The following is a 21,745-nucleotide window of genomic DNA, read 5'->3' on the forward strand; positions in this document are numbered from 1 at the left end:
GGAAGGAGAGATCAACTCTATTTAGATGAGGAGGGGCTGCTCAAGGGAGACCTCACACAGTAGGAGAATTTTTAGCTGAGTTGACAAAAATAAGAAATTTCCAGACAGAGATAACATTTCAAGTATGTGGAATAACATAGGCAAACAGAAATGTGTAATATCATTATTCAATATAGAAACTAGAAGTAGTTTGGAATAGTTGCAAATATAGGATGCTGGCAATGCAATAAGTAGCAGAAACAGTTGAAAAAGGCAGAAGACAGACTAAAGAGGGCACATTGTCCATTCATAGAAGTTTATTCTTGACTCTTTGAACTTTGGGCTTCAAAGCAAGGGAGTAAAATGATCAGATTTACCTTGCAGAAAGATCATTTTATTGATGATATGATAGACTAGAGTGGGACAAAACTAAAGACACATAGACCAGCTTGGAGAACATGGCAGTAGTCCAGCCAGGAGATATATATTATCGTTTTAATATTCATTAATATAACATAGCTTGAGAGTGATAAATGGCAAGTAATTCATACACCCTCTGATTCCTTATAGCAATAAATATAGACTTGCATTCATAAATAAATCTTTCAGCATCCATTCACTTTCAAATTAAAAGTAGCTTGTTAATCATTTCATAAGTCATATATTTTCATTTTAGGAAATGTAGACAGTATAGAAACTTTAAAAGAAGAAAGTGAAGATCATGCAGTCTCACCACCTAGAAGAAGTGATTGCTAAGATTTTGGTATACAAACTTCCAGATGTTTTTCTGTACATGTGTTCATCTGGAGACAAGCACATCTAGATACTCATGTATGTGCACTTAAAAAATTAATATACTTACTGTGATGTTTTGTAGCCTTTTTCATTTACAAATTTGCCATTTTAACCATTTTCAAGTGGTTATACTTAAAATTACAATTCAGTGGCATTAATTACATTTTCAGTGTTATACAATTATCATTACTATCTACTTTTCAAAAGTTTTTCATCACTTCAAACAAGAACTTGGTAACTATTAAACGTAAATCCCCATTACCCCCTCTCCTCAGCTATTAGTAACTTCTAGTCTACTTTCTGACTCTATGAATTTGCCTATTCTCTATATTTTATGTAAGTGGAATCATACAGTATTTGTCCTTTTTGTTTGGCTTATTAACACGATGTTTTCAAGGTTCATCTGTTTGTAGGATGTATCAGAATTTAATTCCTTTTTATGTGGAATAATATTCCATTGTATGGATATATCACGTTTTGTTTATCCATGCATCTGTTGATGGATACGTGGATTGTTTCCACCCTTTGACTAGTGTGAATAATGCTGTTATGAACATTAGCATCTATTGGAGTCCATGTTTTCAGTTCTTTGGGGTATATACCTAGTAGTAGAATTGCTGGGTCCTGTGATAATTCTTTTTATTTATTTATTTTTATTATACTTTAAGTTCTAGGGTACATGTGCACAACGTGCAGGTTTGTTACATATGTATACATGTGCCATGTTGGTTTGCTGCACCCATTAACTCATCATTTACATAAGGTATTTCTCCTAATGCTCTCCTTCCCCCCTGCCCCCATGACAGGCCCCGGTGTGTGATGTTCCTCGCCCTGTGTCCAAGGGTTCTCATTGTTCAATTCCCACCTATGAATGAGAACATGTGGTGTTTGGTTTTCTGTCCTTGTGATGGTTTGCTCAGAATGATGGTTTCCACCTTCATCCATGCCCCTACAAAGGACAAGAACTCATCCTTTTTTATGACTGCATAGTATTCCATGGTGTATATGTGCCACATTTTCTTAATCCAGTCTATCATTGATGGACATTTGGGTTGGTTCCAAGTCTTTGCTATTGTGAATAGTGTCACAACAAACATACATGTGCATGTGTCTTTATGGTAACATGATTTATAGTCCCTTGGGTATATATCTAGTAGTGGAATCACTGGGTCAAATGGTATTTCTAGTTCTAGATCCTTGAGGAATGGTAATTCTATATTTAACTTTTTGAGGAACTGCTAAAAAGTTTTACTAAATAGTGGATATCTTTCTAAGTCCATAAAAATAGATCTACATCACAGTTTCCATTGTGTGACTAGGACATGCTGTAATTAATCTATCCACTTCCCTATTGGGCATCCTTGTACAAATGTCTTTGTGTATGTTTGTGACTATTTCTAGGATAGACTTCAAGAAATGGTATTGCTGGGTCAAAGAGCTTTCTCACTTAAAATTTTTTTTTTTTTTTTGGAGATGGAGTCTTGCTCTGTCACCCAGGTTGAAGTATAATGGCACCATCTCAGCTCACTGCAACCTTCACCTCCCAGGTTCAAGCGATTCTCCTGCCTCAGCCTCCCGGGTAGCTGGGACTACAGGCGCATGCCACCACGCCCTGCTAATTTTTTTTATTTTATTTTAATAGATAGGGGGTTTCACTGTATTAGCCAGGATGATCTCGATCTCCTCACCTTGTGATCCGCCCACCTCGGCCTCCCAAAGTGCTGGGATCACAGGCATGCACCACTGTGCCCTGCCCTCTCACTTACAATTTTTGACACACATTGCCAGATTGCTTTCCGGAAAGGTTGTACCAGTTTATAGTCCTACCAACCATGTATATGAGTACCTGTCTTCTCCAACCTTCTTAATGCTTCATCAGTTTTAATTTGCATTTTTGTTTTATTAAACATATTTTATGTGTTTATCAGTTATATTCCTTTTGTGTTAGTTTATATGTTCCCATTTGCAATTAAACATGCTTAAGTCCCTCCCATTTTAAAAAGTAAACAAATAATAGAAATATTTTTGATCTCACACCCATTTCTAAATACCCTAAGTGTCTTCTTTGTAGAGCAAAGTTTCTTGAAAGATTGGTTTAAACTCATACTTCTTGCTTTCTTACTTCCCATTTATCCTTCAACATAGGGCAGTCTGGGCTGGGCATGGTGGCTCATGCGTGTAAGTAATCCCAGCACTTTTGGGGGCCAAGGCAGGTGAATTGCTTGAGTGCAGGAGTTCAAGACCAGCCTGGGGAACATAGTGAGACCTTTGTCTCACTATTCCGTGAAAAGTCAGTGGTAGTCTGATGGGAATAGCATTGAATCTATAATTTTTTTAAAAAAATTAGCTGGGCATGGCAGTACACACTGGTGGTCCCAGCTACTTGGGAGACTGAGGTAGGAGGAGCACTTGAACCTGGGAAGCTGAGACTACCGTGAGCCATGATCACACCAATGTGCTCCAGCCTGGAGGACTGAGGGAGACCCTGTCACAAAAACAAACAAACCAAAACATAGGGCAGTCTGGCTTTGCCCCTTTACTCCATAAAATGGATATTATGGCCGGGCGCAGTGGCTCATGCCTGTAATCCCAGCACTTTGGGAGCCAGAGGCGGGTGGATCACAAGGTCAGGAATCCAAGAACAGCCTGGCCAACATGGTGAAACCCTGTCTCTACTAAAAATACAAAAATCAGTCAGATGTGGTAGCACGCCTGTAATCCCTGCTACTTGGGAGGCTGAGGCAGGAGAATCGCTTGAAACTGGAAGGCAGAGGTTGCAATGAGCTATCACACCACTGCACTCCAGCCTGAGTGAAAGAGCAAAACTCTATCTCAAAAATAAAAATAAATTACAAAATAAAATAAAATAAAATGGATATTGCATCCAGTCCCTTTGGATATTACACTTTTCAGTCCCTTCAAAGCATTTGATACTATTTCTTTCTTGAATTCTCTTTTCCTTTTCTTCTATTTCTTTCATCTGATTTTTTTTCTTTACCTCTCAGGCCACGTTTTTATGGTGGTAAGAATAATAACTATTATAATAATAGTTATAGCATTAATTGGGCAACTATCCACTATGTGTATTATATACATAATTTAATCTTTACAGCATCCCTCCTGCCCCGCCCAAGTGGGCTATGCCCTAGAGGTTCTTTCTTTCTTTCTTTTTTTTTTTAAATTTTATTTTACTTTAAGTTCCGGGATACATGTGGAGAATGTGCAGGCTTGTTACATAGTTATACGTGTGCCATGGTGGTCTGCTGTACCTATCAACCCGTCACCTAGGTTTTAAGCCCCGCATGCATTAGCTATTTGTCCTGATGCTCTCCCTCCCCTTGCTGCCCCCTACCCAGACAGGCCCCAGTGTGTGTTATTCCCCTTCCTGTCCCCTTCACGTCTCTTGTTAGCTGTATTCCTAGGTATTTTATTATCTTTGTAGCAATTGTGAATGGGAGTTAATTCATGATTTGGCTCTCTGCTTGTCTATTGTTGGTATATAGGAATGCTTGTGTTCTTTGCACATTGATTTTTGTCTTTACAGCATTTTTGTTATAGATGAGAAAACAGCCTCACAGAGTGTAAATATTGTTGTAGTCAGCCTCTAAAATGGCCTGTAGTGATTCCCACCTCCTGTTACTCATTGCTCCTTTGTAATCCCCTCCACTTGAGTGTGAGCTGGATTAATGACTTGGTTTTAATAAATGGGATATAGTAGAAGTAATACAATGTCACTTCTGAGATTACATTATAAGAAAACTGTGGTTTCTGTCTTGGGTGCATATGTGTTTTTCTTTCTCCCACCCTCCCAACCATCATGAAAAGAAGTCTAAGCTGTCCTGTGAAGAGAGGTCCTGGATGATAAAGACCACCTGGAAGAGAATTTAGGCACCCCAGCCAACAGCTGGCACCAACTGCCAGCTATATGAGTGAGACTCTTCCAGCACCAGTTAAGGCTTCACATGATGGAGCTGTAGATGATAGCTTGATTGGAACCTCAAGAGAGATGCCGAGTCAGAACCATCAAGCCAATCACTCCTGAATTCCTGACCATTGAAACTGTGAGATGTTTGCTGTTGTAAACCACTGCGTTTTAGGATCATTTGGTATAGAGCAATAGCTACTATTAATACAAACTACCACAAGTTTCCTTCTAGGATTTCACAGCTAATAAATATTGAAACCAAAATTTGAACTCATATTAATCCAATCCAAAGTTTCTGGTCTGTTTTTCTCAATCTCTTTTACAATTTTCTCTTTCTTTGCCTCTCCCTTGGAGATTTTCATCAGCATTTTATCCTTTAGGTTCTTTTCCTCTCAAAATACACTCTCTGTAAGCAGTGTATTTCTTCTCCTCCTCTTCCCCCTCCCTCCCGTCTCCTTCCCTCCTCCTTCTTCTCCCCTTCTTCTTTTCCTCCTTTTCCTCCTCCTTCTTCTCTTTCTCCTCCTTCTGCTTCTTCTGCTCCTTCTTTTTTTTTTTTTTTTTTTTTTTTGAGACGGAGTCTCGCTCTGTCACCCAGGCTGGAGTACAGTGGCCGGATCTCAGCTCACTGCAAGCTCCGTCTCCCAAGTTTATGCCATTCTCCTGCCTCAGCCTCCCGAGTAGCTGGGACTACAGGCGCCTGCCACCTCGCCCGGCTAGTTTTTTTGTATTTTTAGTAGAGACAGGGTTTCACCGTGTTAGCCAGGATGGTGTCGATCTCCCGACCTCGTGATCCGCCCGTCTCGGCCTCCCAAAGTGCTGGGATTACAGGCTTAAGCCACCGCGCCCGGCCTTCTGCTCCTTCTTTATCTCCTCCTTCTTCTTCTGCTCCTTCATCTCCTCCTTCTCCTTCTCTTCCTCATTCTCCTCCTCTTTATTCTCCTTCTCCTTTCTTATTCCTTCTCCGTTTTTCTTCAACAGGGTCTCCCTCTGTCACCCAGGCTGGAGTGCAGTGGCACAATCATAGCTCACTGCAGCCTCAAACTCCTGAGCTTAACCACCCCTCCTGCCCCAGCCTCCCAAGTAGTTAGGACTACAGGTGTATGCCACCATACCCAGCTAATTTTTAAAAACATTTTATAGAGATGGGGTCTTGTTATGTCACCCAGGCTGGTCTCAAACTCCTGGCCTCAAGTAATCCTCTTATCTCAGCCTCCCAAAACACTAGGATTACAGGCATGAGCCATTTCACCTGGTCCAACTTGTATATTTTTGGTTGTCATCTGTCTGCCAATGATTTTCAAATCTACATTTATAGTATTTATAGGCCAATTTTCCCATACATCTAAATGGGCATTAGAATCCTAAAAGAAAATTCAGCAAACACCATTCTGGATATTGGCCTTGGGAAATAATTTATGATGAAGTTCTCAAAAGCAGTTGCAACAAAACAAAAATTGACAAGTCGAGCATAATTAAACTAAAGAGCTTCTGCACAGTAAAAAAAAACTATCAACAGAGTAAACAGACAACCCATGCAAACTATGTATCTGACAAAGGTCTAATATCCAGAATCTATAAGGAACTTAAACAACTGAACAAGCAAGAAACAAATAACCTGTTTAAAAAGTGGGCAAAAGACATGAACAGACACTTCTCAAAAGAAGACATACAAGCTGCCAACAAACATGAAAAAATGCTCAACATCACTAATCATCAGAGAAATGCAAATCAACACCACAAAGAGATAACATCTCACACCAGTTGGAATGACTATTAAAAAAAGAAGAGGCTGGGCGCGATGGCTCATGCCTGTGATCCCAGCACATTGAGAGGCCAAGACGAGTGGATCACCTGAGGTCAGGAGTTCAAGACCAAGCTGGCCAACGTAGTGAAACCCTATCTCTACTAAAAGTAAAAAATCAGCTGGGTGCAGCAGCACGTTCCTGTAGTCCCAACTACTCGGGAGGCTGAGGCAGGAGAATTGCTTGAACCCAGGAGACAGAGGTTGCAGTGAGCTGAGATCGCACCATTGCACTCCAGCCTGGGCGACAAAGTGAGACTTCATCTCAAAAAAAAATAATAAATAAAAATAAGGTCAAAAACAACGGATGTCAACGAGGCTGCAGAGAAAAGGGAAAGCTTATACACTGTTGGTGGGAATGTAAATTAGTTCAGCAATTGTGGAAAGATTGCTCAAAGAACCTCAAACAGAACTACCATTTGACCCAGCAAAACTACTACTGGGTATGTAGCCAAAAGAAAATAAATCACTCAACCAAAAAGACACATGTACTTTTATGTTCAATGCAGCACTGTTCACAATAGCAAAGACATGGAATCAACCCAGGTGCCCATCAACAGTGGATTGGATAAAGAAAATGTGGTACATATACACCATGGAATACTACACAGCCATAAAAAAGAATGCAATCATGTCCTTTGCAGCAACATGGATGAAGCTGGAGGCCATTATCTTAAGCAAATTAACGGAGGAACAGAAAACCAAATACCAATTTTCATATAAGTTGGAACTAAACATTGGGTACTCATGAACATAAAGATAGCAACAATATATCCTGGGAACTACTAGAAGAGGTAGGGAGGGAAGGGGACAATGGTTGAAAAACTATTGAGTACTATGCCCACTACCTGAGTGATGGGATCAGTCATACCCCAAACCTCAGCATCATGCAATATAGCCATGTAACCAACCTGCACATGTATATTCTTAATCTAAAAGTTGGAATTATTTAAAAGGCAAAAGTAATAAATAAATACAGGTTCATTGGATATCACCACCTTAATGTATTACGAACTCTTCAAACTCAGCAGGTTCAAACTGAACTCATGATATTTTCCTCCAAATCTACTACTACGCCTGTTTTCTCGCTCAAGGAATGACATCCACCAGTCATCTACTTACCTAATCTGAACTACGGGAGTCGATCTTGACTCACCTTCTCCCTTAGCCTTCACATGCAATCATTGACCAAGTCCTATTAACTTTAGTTCCATAAATCACCAATGGGTTCACAGCTCTTCGTCTTTACTGATGTCACCTGGACTGCTGCAGCACGCTCCTGATGTACCACTCTGCCCCATGTGTTCTCTCCCTTTAGTGTTTTTCAGACTTCTAGGTTCAACCTATCAGTGGTTCATGGAAATTAGTTTGGTGGTTTGTGACCAGAATTCTTTTTAAAATGAAATAGCATAGGAAACATTAGTGTGTATAACAGTAGTACTGTTTGATTTGCCTATTGAGTTATAAAACATATTTCTCATTACTGGTTTCCATCAATGACGTTTCGAAAACATTGGTCCATTTTTTTGTACTACAGCCAAAATGGTCTTTCCAGTCAGATCATGTTATTCACTCCTTGTTTAATACCCTTCAGTGACTTCTCAGTGTCTTCCTGGTAGAGTTGAAACTCCTTAACACGCTGTGTTAGGCCCTTAATGACCTAGGCCCAGCTTACCTCAAGCATCATTTCTCTTCATTCTTCTTCCTGCATGTAAGCTCTAGCCAAATGAAATTATAGTTCCATAAATATATTCTTAATCTTGCTAGCTCTTAAGCATTGCTATATACCATTTATTCTTTCTGGAGTGCCTCCTTATCCCCATCTGTGACTCCATATCATACTTCAGGTATGTTTAGCTAACACCTTCTCCAAGAAACCTTCCTTGACTCCCCAAAACAGGGACAGGACTATTCCTGTATGTGCCCATGGTAACCTGTATTTATCCCTATCAGAGCACTTACCACGTCCTATTAAAGTTGCCTGTTACTTATTATTTTCATACCAGACTGTAAGTTTTTTGAGGACAAAGACTGTAGTTTGTTCATCATTGTATCCCAAAGCCTAGTACAGTGCTTCACATATAACATGTGCTTAATATATAGGGGAAGAAAAAGCATGTTGGACTGATTCGCTGTTTTAAGGATACATAAAAATACTGCTTCACCTGGCATGGTGGTGAGTACCTGTAATCCCAGTTACTTAGGAGGCTGAGGCAGGAGGATAGTGTGAGGCCAGAATTTTGAGGCTTGTCGTGCACTATGATCACACCTGCGAATAGCCACTGCACTCTAGCCTGGGCAACATAGCAAGAGCTTATCTCTTTAAAAAATAGACTACTTCTCAAAACAATTTACCTGCCATGTCTATCTTGTTTTTAATAATAGGGTGGTTCTTCTATTACATGTAACATGTGGTATTATATAATAATGTGGTATGCATGTTTGAAAATGTATAAATGTCTCCATTTTGCTTAAATATGATAGACTATATAAAAGGAATGTAAAGTGATGTCATTATAGAGTATGATATATTAAACTTACTAAAAAATCATTTGACTTTCAAATAGAAATTGCTGAATGGTTGAACTGAAACACAGATTCCACATTTATCACATCTGCTCAAATGTTTTATACTCGTAAACAATGTTTTTAAAAGAATCTCTTCCATTTTACACTAGAATGCTCCAGAAGTAAATAATGAAAACAGTGAAACGTCAACTGAAAAATCAGAAAACACCGTTATACAGAAATGTAATACTGAGCAAGAAATAAGGGAAGAAAATATGGAGAATTTTTGTTCAGATACTGAATACAGAGAAAAAGAAAAGAAAGAAGGCTCATTTATAGAGGAAATCATTATAGAAGGTAACCTTAAAATTATATTGGTATTTTCTAATTTGTATGTTGATATTTACAGTAAGTATTTTTGAGAAAATTACATTTCTGTCTCCCCTCTTCATGACTTATTCCTAGTCTTTTTGCATTCTGGTTTCTGCCTTCACTGTTTTGCTGAGAATGTTCTTGGAGTCACCAGTGACCTTCTGATGACTAGACCTAGGGCATTTTTCTGAATTCAGATAACCTTTCTGTAACCATTGGAATAATTTATTAATTCTTCCATCTTGAAAAAGTATTGTTTAAAGATGATACTGATTGGAGGTGTTCAAACCTAGGCTGAACAACCACTTGGTGGAGATGTTGTAGAGAGAATGATTGGACTTTTAAAAAAATCTTTCAAAAACCTGAAATTTATATTCTAGATTAACTATATTAAAAAGTTGAAATCTTTGTTAGAATATAGATGAATAAAATTTATGTCTTAAGTAGATAATTCTATATACTTGTCCAAAAACTATTCAAGAATTTAAAAATATTCACTGGGTAATGAATAAAAGTGATGATTGTCAGTCTTGAAGAAGCCAGCTAGCAATTTCTAGATACAGCTGGACCTAGGTAGTAATGGAAATCAGAGCGTAACCTGTTATGATAAGTTAATTTTTATCAGCTATGTATTTATGTGGGATTGTACTGTATGTCCTAAATGAAGCAAATAGACGAGAAAAATAAACCATTTTGTAATACCTCAACTCACTTTCCCTTTAAAAAACCAAAAATACTTTGCTATTATGAAATTAAAGTTTAATATGGGTACAGCCAAATATTTAGCATGCTAAAGATATACTTGTTATAACAAAGGGAACCCAGTATTTAGGTAATGTTGATGTCATTAAGTTTGTATAATTATTGACCCATAAAATATTTAAGGTTAAATTTGTTTTTATAAAAATAGGTGATAAATATGTTTTATGAAATCAGGCTTTAGAATAATATAAAATTTTACTGTGTTCTCATCATGACAGATTTACAGCTTTTTGAAAAAAGCTTCAAGAATGAAATTGATACTGTTGTTTCTCAGGATGAAAATCAAAGTGAAATGTCCTTAAGCAAAACCCTCTCCTTAGATAAAGAAGTAATCAGTCAAGTACAAACCTCAAATGTTACGGACAATAAAAAATCAGTTACTACAGAAGTAAAAGACAAGATATGCTTGGAAAAAGACAATGGATGTACAGAATTTAAATCACCAAATAATCCTTTTGTTGTGTTAGATACAACGACAGAAACAGAAAAAATACACCTAGAAAGAACCGGAGGATTAGATGTTCACCATACAGATGTACATCCGGAGGTTGAAAATAACAAAACACCATTTAACAGTAATTTAAATGAGACAGCACACAATACATATAATAATAATAATAATAAAGATGTTTCTGAAAATGAGCCATTCAAACAATTCAGGTCACGTCCAGGGACTCGAGAACATGCTCTAGAGAAGGAAATTACAAATAGTGACCAAACCAAAGCAGATTTGGATTTATCTCTAGATATAAAAAAAAATCTTGTTCCATGTCAGAAATATAGTTTACAGAATTCAAGTAATGTTATGTTAGATGATAAACAATGTAACATAAAACAAATACAACTGTTAACTAAAAAAAGTGAGTGCAGCATATTACTTTGTAAACAAACTTCAGATTTTCTGCAAGTCTGTAATGATACTTCAGAGAAACCTGAACTAACTGTTACCTGTGATACAGTAATCGACCACCACGTTTCATCTGCTGCTTTTAGTGATAATTCAAAAGTACTTCTTAAGAACTCAGATAAAAATGTTAATAGTATGCCTATGTTGGTGAAACCCAACTCAAGCCCTGGGGGAAAAACTATGTGGAAAAATATGAGTGATATGCAAAACAGTCAATTTAATAACTGTTTGGGATACTTAGAAAACAATAATGTGAACATTTCCCATCTTCATCTTAACAATGAGAATAGTCATTCTTTACAAGCCAAAGATGTGAAAACTGCTGTTCACATGAAAACTTGCACAGAAATACAGTTTTCCAATAAAAATAATCAGATTGATGAGAATCAGGTAACTGAAGCCACAAAAAATGACCTCTTCCTTGTTGTGAGCATTAATGAAAGACAGCATACATTGTTAAATAATACAGAGAAAACAGAGTCATTAAATGACATTGTTTCAGGAAAAATGTTCAGTAAAGGACAGCTGGAGGAATCACATTCATTTCACATAGAGCCATCTGGAGATTTAGTAAACAGAAGCGGAAGGTCAACCTTTGATCTTTCAACTTCAGATAAAAAAACTGAGAAAACTCCAGTATACATGAATTTTTCAGACCCCGGTCCTTGGTCAAAAGTAAATCACATTGAAAGTCAAACAGCGAGCAGTTCAACCCCTAGTATTTCTTTGTTGCTGAAGGAGAAACCACTAGATCCATCAGAAAACAAAAAGATCATTCCAATGGCTCTTTGTAAAAATATTGGTGTGGATGATGTTGGAAAGCATATTGGACCAGGTAAGAAAAAAGTAATGTTTTAATTCTTAAAATATTTTTCTACTTATTCTTGATGAATGTGTACAGTCATATTTTGTAAATTTTGTTTTAAAAGTTTGTCTTAATTAAGGAATAGCAAAAACAACAGATGTGGGTCATTATTTTAAATTAGGAACAACTACCTAATATTCTTTTGTTTTTTAACTTTTAGAGCAAATGCAGTGAAGTAGTTAAGGCTTCTGCCAAGTGTGCATATTTATTGCTCTTCTTTCTATATGCTCATCATTCATCCTTAAAAACTTTCTTCCCTCAGAACATTTTAGTTTCTCTCCTGTGTTGTCTGTCTTTGCCCAATTTTCTCTCCCTTTCCTTAATTTTTCTATTTTTATCTGTCCCTTCACCCACACCAGAAATCCACCTCTTCCTTCTGTTTTATAAGTAATAATGAGGCATAACATTAATATATTTCCTACGACCAGTATTTGTCAGTTGAAAACACTTTAAATTGAATTCCTTAACATATATTAATGCATTCAGATGTTAAAGAGAATAGAGGGATTGTTCTGTTCTTAAAAACTGCCATATGAAATGACATACTGTCCAAGTTTTATTTTAAAATACTCCAGAAAAAAATAGGGGGAGAGGTAAATGGATGAAATACGTGACTTAATATTGATGGAATACATTGAAATACATGGCTGTCTACATTTTTGTTTTGTTTTGTTTTTTGTTTTATTGATTGATTGATTTTTGAGATAGAGTCTTGCTCTGTCACCCAGCCTGGAGTTCAGTGGTGTGATCACAGCTCACTGCAACTTTAACCTCCCAGGCTGAAGGAATCCTCCCGCCTCAGCCTCCTGAGCAGCTAGGAGTACAGACACGTCACTGCACCCAGCTAATTTTTAAAATTTTTTGTAGAGACAGTTCTCACTTTGTTGCCGAGGCTAGTGTTGAACTTCCAGGCTCAAGTGATCCTCCTGCCTCAGCCTCCCAAATTGCTGGGAGCCACCACACCCGGCCTGGAAATTTTTCACGAAAGAATTTAAAAACAAAAACATACTACATTATCATGAATTGGTGCTGTATAAATGTAAATTGAAAATAAAAAGCAGTAGTTTAAGAAGTATGATCATGAGGAAAATGGTTTTTTATTGTTTTTATTTTCAGGACAGCATGTTTTCTTTTAATAGCAATCTCATAGTCAAAAGTTGCTGAGGTTGTTAAAGGCATTCTTAGATTTTAAGGGAACTTTGTGGGTTTAACATTGTGCACTTAGACACCTTAAAAAGATGCAGATTCCAAGGAAAGCTTTTTTTTGTATGGCCCTCAGATTTAACAGGCTTCTTTTAAAAAGGAAATTGAGAAAAATGTAAAGAGAATATTTGGCGATTAAAAACAAAAATATATCTTGTTTACTAATACCAATGGGAAATAATGTAGGCAAAAATCAAATAACCAAAACACTGTATAACCTCATTTCCCAAACTGCAATTTTTCAATGCCACAAAATATATTACTTAAAATTCCGTTAACTTTTGGTTAGGTACTGCTTTAGGTGCTGGTCTAAAAATCTGCCATTTTTTCTTAAGTCCTTTCTTGTAAATTAAATTTCAGTGATATATAAGATATAAAGGGCGATACCTAAAATTCTGTAGAAATTCAGCTTGTAAAATACTTTTTTTTTTTTTTTTTTTTTTTTTTTTTTTGAGACGGAGTCTCGCTCTGTCGCCCAGGCTGGAGTGCAGTGGCCTGATCTCAGCTCACTGCAAGCTCCGCCTCCCGGGTTCACGCCATTCTCCTGCCTCAGCCTCCCGAGTAGCTGGGACTACAGGCGCCCGCCACCTCGCCCGGCTAGTTTTTTGTAGTTTTAGTAGAGATGGGGTTTCACTGTGTTCACCAGGATGGTCTCGATCTCCTGACCTCGTGATCCACCCGTCTCGGCCTCCCAAAGTGCTGGGATTACAGGCTTGAGCCACCGCGCCCGGCCGTAAAATACTCTTAAATATGCCATCAGTATCTTTTAACCTTTGTAATTTACATATTTCTCTAACTAATTTCTATCAATTTATTAAAACCCAGTGTGACCCCTTCTAAATAACCCTTTGTTGGACTTCTCACTATGGCCAATTTCTTTAAATAGTTTATAAATCTGGCATGTAGTTGGTTCTGACTTTTTCCATTAATCTCAGTTGGTAAAATGTTCACTATATAAATGCTTACATGTGTGGGAAATACAGTAACCAGGGGAATAATGATAACATTTTATGAGTTATTTTGTTTTAGAAGGTATTTATACCATTTCTTTCACTGCTTTTAATGTAGAATTCTAGTAATTAGGTTTTAGAAAGTAGCAATAATAAAATCTTGCTTGTTTTCAGAAATGCAATGCCTAATATAAGAGCAAAGTCTAGGAAAACTGCAAAATAGTCAACATTAAAATAGAAATTTGTTGCTTTTTAAATACAAAAGCATAGGAGAAACAAGTTCAGTCACTAAAATGAGTACCTAGAGAAAAATTCAGTTGCTGCCATTTCCTCTTTGTCAATCAGATACTACCAGCATTAACAGAGTTGCTGACACTTTGAATAACTGGAGTATCCATCCAGATCCCACGGGAGAACCCAGTGAAGAGAAGAATGCAATTGCAAAGACTTTTTATGATTCTTCTTTTCCCACAGAACATGTAAGTCAATTAAAAATATTGCCGAGCAGACCTTAGTGAGCTAATTCTACAGATATGTGTAGAACTGTATGCATCTGGATGCTTTAAGACCTAACTGATCTCCAAAATAATATCAAGAGGGCAACATGGCACCATTTTTCACAATTAAGGTTGATAGAAAACAGCAGGAAAAAGTCACAGTGTATAAATCAAATAGATACAATCCAGCCTGTTTTGGGAAGGAGAGTGTGAGGCATCAGATATGTACTTCTATTTTTTACTCATCTAAATTTGGAAATAGTGGTATTTGAGCATTTAAAATTTTATGTTAATAAAAGATGTCTAAAAGCTAATCAAGTCCAATTGTTTTTAATAATGCTTAAGTTAATTTACATTATTTTCGGAAACTGAGATGGAAAGAATTTAAAACTATTTCAATTAGAACACGTGTGAAAGGATCAAGTATCCACGTGATACTGTATGGATATATGTATTAAAGTATTTGTAGAAATTATATGGCTTCCAGGAGTCTATTTGTCATAAGGAAATCAACTAACTATAGCAGGAAGGTTATCTGGTTAAATGTATAAGTTTTATGTCATAGTGTGTAGAACTTTAGCAAGAAAAAGGTTGTAGTGTTCAAACTATTAAACAACTTTCTCTTTAGCACATACAAAACGATTATTATAGTACTAACACATCCTTAACAAATAACAGCTTTTAACAATGTATTTTATTTTCCTTTATAAATAGGAGAAACCTCAAGTGAGATAGTATAACTCTTCTGGGAGAGTTGAGACAAAAATCAGAAACTATCCTTGATATGGTTTGGCTTTGTCCCCACCCTAATCTCACCTTGAATTGTCAATCCCACAATTCCCATGTGTCATGGGAGGGACCCAGTGAGAGGTAACTGAATCATGGGGGCAAGTCTTTCCTGTGCTGTTCCCAGATAGTGAATAAATCCCACAAGAGCTGATGGTTTTAAAAATGGGAGTTTCCCACAAGCTCTCTTCTCTCTTGCTGCCGCCATGTAAGAATTGCCTTTTGCCTTCCACCATGATTATGAGGCCTCCCCAGCCATGTGGAACTGTAAATCCATTAAACCTATTTTTCTTCCCAGTCTCGAGTATGTCTTTATCAACAGGGTGAAAACAAACTAATACAGTAAATTGGTACCAGGAGTGGAGTGTTGCTGAAAAGATACCCGAAAATGTGGAAGCAACTCTGGAACTGGGTAACAGGCCGAGGTTGGAACAGTTTGGAGGGCTCATAAGAAGACAGGGAAAGTTTGGAACTCCCTAGAGACTTGTTGAATGGCTTTGACCAAAATGGACAATGAAATGAAATCCAGTCTGAGGTGATCTCAGATAGAAATGAGGAATTTGTTGGAAACTGGAGCAAAGGTTACTGATCATGTTTTGCTGAAGAAATTGGTAGCATTTTGCTCCTGTTCTAGAGATTTGTGGAACTTTGAACTTGAGAGAGACGATTCAAGGTATCTGGCAGAAGAAATTTCTAAGCAGCAAAGAATTCAAGAGGTGACTTGGGCGCTATTAAAGGCATTCAATTTTATAGGGGAAACAGCATACAAGTTTGGAAAATTTGTAGCCTGAACAATATGATAGAAAAGAAAATCCCATTTTCTGAGGAGAAATTCAAGCTGGCTGTGAAATTTGCGTAAGTAACAAGGAGCTGAATGTTAATCTCCAAGACAATGGGCAAAATGTCTCCAGGGCAAGTCAGAGGTCTTCATGGCAGCCCCTCCCATCACAAGGCCAGAGGCCTATGAGGAAAAACTGGTTTTGTGGGCTGCGCTCAGGGTCCCTCTGCTGTGTGCAGCCTAGGGACTTGGTGCCCTACATCCCAGCCACTCCACCCATGACTAAAAGGAGCCAAGGCATAGCTCAGGCCATTGCTTCAGAGGGTACAAGCCCCAAGCCTTGGCAGCTTCCATGTGGTGTTGAACCTGCGAGTGCACAAGTCAAGAATTGAGGTTTGGGAATCTCTTCCTAGATTTCAAAGGATGTATGAAAACGCCTGGATGTCCAGGCGGAAGTTTGCTGCAGGGGCGGGGCTCTCGTGGAGAACCTCTGCTAGGGCAATGTGGAAGACAAATGTGGAGTCAGAGTCCCTATAAAGAGTCCCTGCTGGAGTGCTGGCTAGTGGAGCTGTGAGAAGAGGGCCACCATTCTCCAGATCCCGGAATGGTAGATCTGCCAACAACTTGCACTGTGCACCTGGAAAAGCCAGACACTCAATGTCAGCCCGTGAAAGCAGCCGGAAGGGAGGCTGTACCCTGCAAAGCCACAGGGGCGTGGAGATGCCCAAGACCATGAGAACCCACCTCTTGCATTAGCGTGACCTGGCTGCCATGCTGGATTTTGGACTTTCATAGGGCCTGTAGATCCTTTGTTTTGGCCACCCTATTTGGAACGGCTGTGTTTACCCAATGCCTGTACCCCCACTTTGTATCTAGGAAGTAACTGACTTGCTTGTGATTTTACTGGCTCATACGTGGAAGGGGCTTGCCTTGTCTCAGATGAGACTTTGAACTTTTGAGTTAATGCTGAAATAAGACTTTGAGAGAGTGTTGGGAAGGCATTATTGGTTTTAAAATGTAAAGACATGAGATTTGGGAGGGGACATGGGCAGAATGATATGGTTTGGCTATGTCCCCACCCAAATCTCATCTTGAATTACAATTGGTCTCACAATTCCTACATGTTGTGGGAGGAACCTGGTGGGAGGTAATTGAATCATGGGGGCCGGTCTTTCCTGTGCTGTTCTCGTGATAGTGAATAAGTCTCATGAGATCTGATGGCTTTAAAAGTGGGAGTTTCCCTGCACAAGCTCTCTTTTGCTGCCGCCATGTAAGAATTGCCTTTTGCCTTCCACCATGATTATGAGGCTTCCCCAGTTATGTGGAACTATAAGTCCGGTAAACCTATTTTTTTTTCCAGTCTCCGGTATGTCTTTATTGGCAGCGTGAGAACGAACTAATACACCCTTTTCACATTTTCCTGAACTTATAAGCAACAGTATAGTTTCCACTTGGTATGTATAAGTGTGTATCATTAAAATGTGTTGACTAAACGGCAGTAACTCTGGCATTGGAAAATCTAAGTTTTAACCTTGCCCAATTGGGTAAGTCATAGAATCAAAACAAACATGAAGCTTGAGGGCATCAAAACTAAACATCCGTTTCTAATTAGGGTGAATCCTTAACCCTTAAAAGATAGCTGTTCTACTTTCAAACAGCGGAAATTTCACATCTCACTTGAAAGCCCATTTTTATAATTAATCTAATAGGGGATGGTGACATAAATGTGAAATAACTTTCCAGGGTCATTAAGTCACAACATGTGGTGGACCTAGGCTAGGTATCATGGCTCTTAGTCAAATGCTATATTATACTTTAACTTTCACATAGAAAAAATGTTTCTTCTCAAAGATTGGTGCATATAAAACAAACTCAATTCACTGGCTGAATAGACATTTTCTAAGTGCTTATTACTATGTGCAAGTACTATGGTAAGCTTCCTTGTCCCAGCTTAAAGCTTGATTGCAAATTATCATGTAATGTGGGGCAAATCCAAAAGTAGATCTCCTTACAAATTTAATAGACCACAGCCACACCCATTCCTTTGCATACTGTAAAGACTATTTTGGCACAGCACTGAGAATTGAGCAGTTTTAAGAGGCCATTTGGCCCTCAAAGCTGAAAATATTTACTCTGGCCCTGTTTGGAGAAAGTTTACCAACCTCTGTTATAAATGAATTTTATGAAAACTTATAGCCAAAAAAGTTTTTTACTTTTCAACATATTTTGTATACAGTCCACATCAATTCTGTTAAATTCAGGGAAAGTATTAAGTACCAATCCACTTTCTCTCTATGGGTGCAAAGTTCCTTGAAAAGATGGTATGTTTTTCATTGTTTTTGGCATTAGGTTGTTAGCCTCCTGCAATCTTGATTATATCCAGGAATGAGGATGGAAGACCGGAGTAAGCAAAGCAAGCCACTTACTTTTTTTTTTATATCCAATTAATTAGATTCATTTAAGTTAAATTTTAAAATATAATCCCAGGCAGAAATAAAAGGACTAGTACCAAGCTAGGGGAAATTTTTAGGCCAAAAATTAGATCTTGTAAGTCAGGCTGAAAGAGAAACAGGTGATAAATTTCTAAAAAGGATAGAAGGGGAAAGAACAAAGATACAAGGCAATATATCTGACAACAGCTAGAATTAAAATTACTGCAGTAGGCTGCAGAACCCTCAGGTAAGTTAAACAGGACAAGTTTTGTTAAGTGCAAACATTAGCTAATCTACACTATATCTTGTTTCTCTAAAGTCAATCCCTGCTCCTATCCATCTCAGCAAGTGGGTAGTTAAGGGGAAGGACACTAAAGCAATTATGTGTAAATGTGTTCTTCCTTTCCATCATCAAGATAAAAAAGTCAAAGAATCAGGATTTTGGGAAACTATTAATTTGTAATTGGATGCCAAATACACCAAAATGGACCTAGCATTTTGATGGCAAAATAGAAACATTAAATCATACAGATCATCAGTCATTTTACTTCAGAATTAGTAGCAACCTAGATTTAGATTTCACCTAGTTTTCCCTGTCTGTTTTTCATGTTGCATGAATTAGAATCCTTTCTGGCCCCATGGGCTAAATGAAGTATGGTGAACACACTTACATAGCAGACACTATCAGAAATATTTATGTACATTTTTATCCAATTATTCTTTCTGGTAATAGCATCTGGGAACTAAAAGAAGCTAATGAATAAACTGAAGCCCAGAAAAATTAAATGACTTGTCTAGGTTCTCTTAGCAGTCCTGTGCAGACACTTTTGGAAGAACAAAGCCAATTAGACAAATATGAACAAAGAATCACCCCAAAAATCAGAGGTAAAACTCTGAGGGGACTAGTGGTTGACTACAGAATTTTCAGGGAGGGAACCAAAAAGAGCAATCCAAAAAGAATACTCCTTAGGGAGCCGTGAACTTATCATTCAAACATTTAAGTTCATTTTAAAAATAAACTTATTAGCCCGGCGCGGTGGCTCAAGCCTGTAATCCCAGCACTTTGGGAGGCTGAGACGGGCGGATCACAAGGTCAGGAGGTCGAGACCATCCTGGCTAACACGGTGAAACCCCGTCTCTACTAAAAAATACAAAAAGCTAGCCGGGCGAGGTGGCGGGCGCCTGTAGTCCCAGCTACTCGGGAGGCTGAGGCAGGAGAATGGCGTGAACCTGGGAGGCGGAGCTTGCAGTGAGCTGAGATCCGGCCACTGCACTCCAGCCTGGGTGACAGAGCGAGACTCCGTCTCAAAAAAAAAAAATAAAATAAAATAAACTTATTACTAGGCCAGGTACAGTCGCTCACGCCTGTAATCCCAACACTTTGGGAGGCCGAGGCAGGTAGATCATGAGGTCAGGCGTTCAAGACCAGCCTGGATAACATAGTGAAACCCCGTCTCTACTAAAACTACAAAAAATTAGCTGGGCATGGTGGTGGGTACCTGTAATCCCAGCTACTCGGGAGGCTGAGGCAGGAGAATCGCTTGAACCTGGGAGGTGGAGGTTGCAGTGAGCCGACATGGCGCCACTGCACTCCAGCCCGGGCGACAGAGCAAGACTCCATCTCAAAAAAATAAAATAAACTTATTACTACATAATCTTAACAATGAAAATGACAATGTTACTAACATGCCACTTTTACCAGTCAAATTGAAAAAGATTTTAACGTAAGGCAGTACTCAAAGATCTTCACAAAAATTTATGAACGAATGATATTCACTGCCGCCTAGTTAACAGTGACCATTTTCTTACAATTTAAATGTCCAGAAATGAATTGCAGAACACAGAATATGATGGAGCTATCCTCTTAACAAACTTAAGAACAGGAGGAAATGCTAACAATGTTTAATACAGCATATAAGCCAGTAAAAATATAACCCCAATATTTAAAAAGTGGATAGAGAAAAGAGACCAGAAGATTTACACAAATTCTTTAATAGTGGTTGGGATCTTGGGTGATTTTAATGTAATTCTTATCCTGTTCCAGATTTCTAAAATACACATGTATACCCCTTACAACTAAAACATAACACAGTATGGCTCACTCCTGTAATCCTAGAACTTTGGGAGACCGAGGTGGTCGGATCACTTGAGCCCAAGAGTTAGAGAGACCAGCCTGGGCAACATGGCAAAAAATACAAAAATTAGATAGGTGTTTTGGCACATGTCTGTAGTCCCAGGTACTCAGGAGGTAAAGGTGAGAGGATCACCTGAACCGGGGAGGTAAGGCTACAGTGAACTGTGATTGTATCACGGCGCTCCAGCCTAGGTGACAGGGTGAGACCCTATCTAAAAAAAAGGCCACCATAATTGTTATTTTGAAAACAATTCAGTATTCCTTTTATCTATTGTTTATTTTTGAGAAAGGGTCTCATTCTGTTGTCCAGGCTGGAGTGCAATGGCATGATCTTGGCTCATTGCAACCTCCACCTCCTGGACTCAAGTGATCCTTGCACCTCAGCCTTCTGAGGTGCTGGGACTAGTCGCATGCCACCATGCCCAGCTAGTTTTTGGTAGAGATGGGGTTTTGCCATGTTGCTCAGGATAGTTTTCAACTCATGAGCTCATGCAATCCACTCGCCTCAGCCTCCCAAAGTGCTGGGATTACAGGTATGAGTCACGATGCCTGGCCCAGTATTCCTTTTGAAGAGAACATTTTATCTGGGAATCTCTCAAAAATATCAAAGATTGTTTTGCATGAAATTAACTCAAATTGCCGGGCACAATGGCTCACGCCTGTAATCCCAGCACTTTTGGAGGCCAAGGTGGGTGGATCACGAGGTCAGGAGTTCGAGACCAGCCTGGCCAACATGGTGAAATCCCATCTCTACTAAAAATACAAAAATTAGCCGGGTGTGGTGGCACGCGCCTATAATCCCAGCTACTCAGGAGGCTAAGGCAGGAGACTCACTTGAGCCCGTGAGGCAGAGGGTGCAGTAAGCAGAGATTGTGCCACTGCACTCCAGCCTAGGTGACAGAGCGAGACTGTCTCAAAAAAAAAAAAAAAAAAAAAAAAACTAAAAAAACTAAAATTAATTTTTGGTAGGGATAAACTGGAAACAAATATTCAATAGTAGGTGATAAATCATCAAACATCCATAAAAGGGAGTATTTTGCAGCCACAGACA

The 21,745-nt window shown here is 38.5% G+C and overlaps 2 protein-coding genes across 2 annotated transcripts in view; one reads left to right on the plus strand and one right to left on the minus strand.

The window, feature by feature from the left end:
- Positions 1–21,745, plus strand: part of CCDC73 (coiled-coil domain containing 73) — a 167,872-nt gene that overhangs the window by 145,241 nt on the left and 886 nt on the right. Inside the window, exons 15-17 of the mRNA XM_050759024.1 lie at positions 9,179–9,365; positions 10,361–11,884; positions 14,413–14,546. Of these exons, the coding sequence (XP_050614981.1) occupies positions 9,179–9,365; positions 10,361–11,884; positions 14,413–14,546 (1,845 nt within the window). The remainder of the gene's footprint in view (positions 1–9,178; positions 9,366–10,360; positions 11,885–14,412; positions 14,547–21,745) is intronic.
- Positions 1–21,745, minus strand: part of EIF3M (eukaryotic translation initiation factor 3 subunit M) — a 116,237-nt gene that overhangs the window by 74,165 nt on the left and 20,327 nt on the right. The window lies entirely within an intron of this gene.

The sequence above is a fragment of the Macaca thibetana genome, chromosome 14, assembly GCF_024542745.1.
Source record: "Macaca thibetana thibetana isolate TM-01 chromosome 14, ASM2454274v1, whole genome shotgun sequence".
NCBI classification, from domain to species: domain Eukaryota; kingdom Metazoa; phylum Chordata; class Mammalia; order Primates; family Cercopithecidae; genus Macaca; species Macaca thibetana.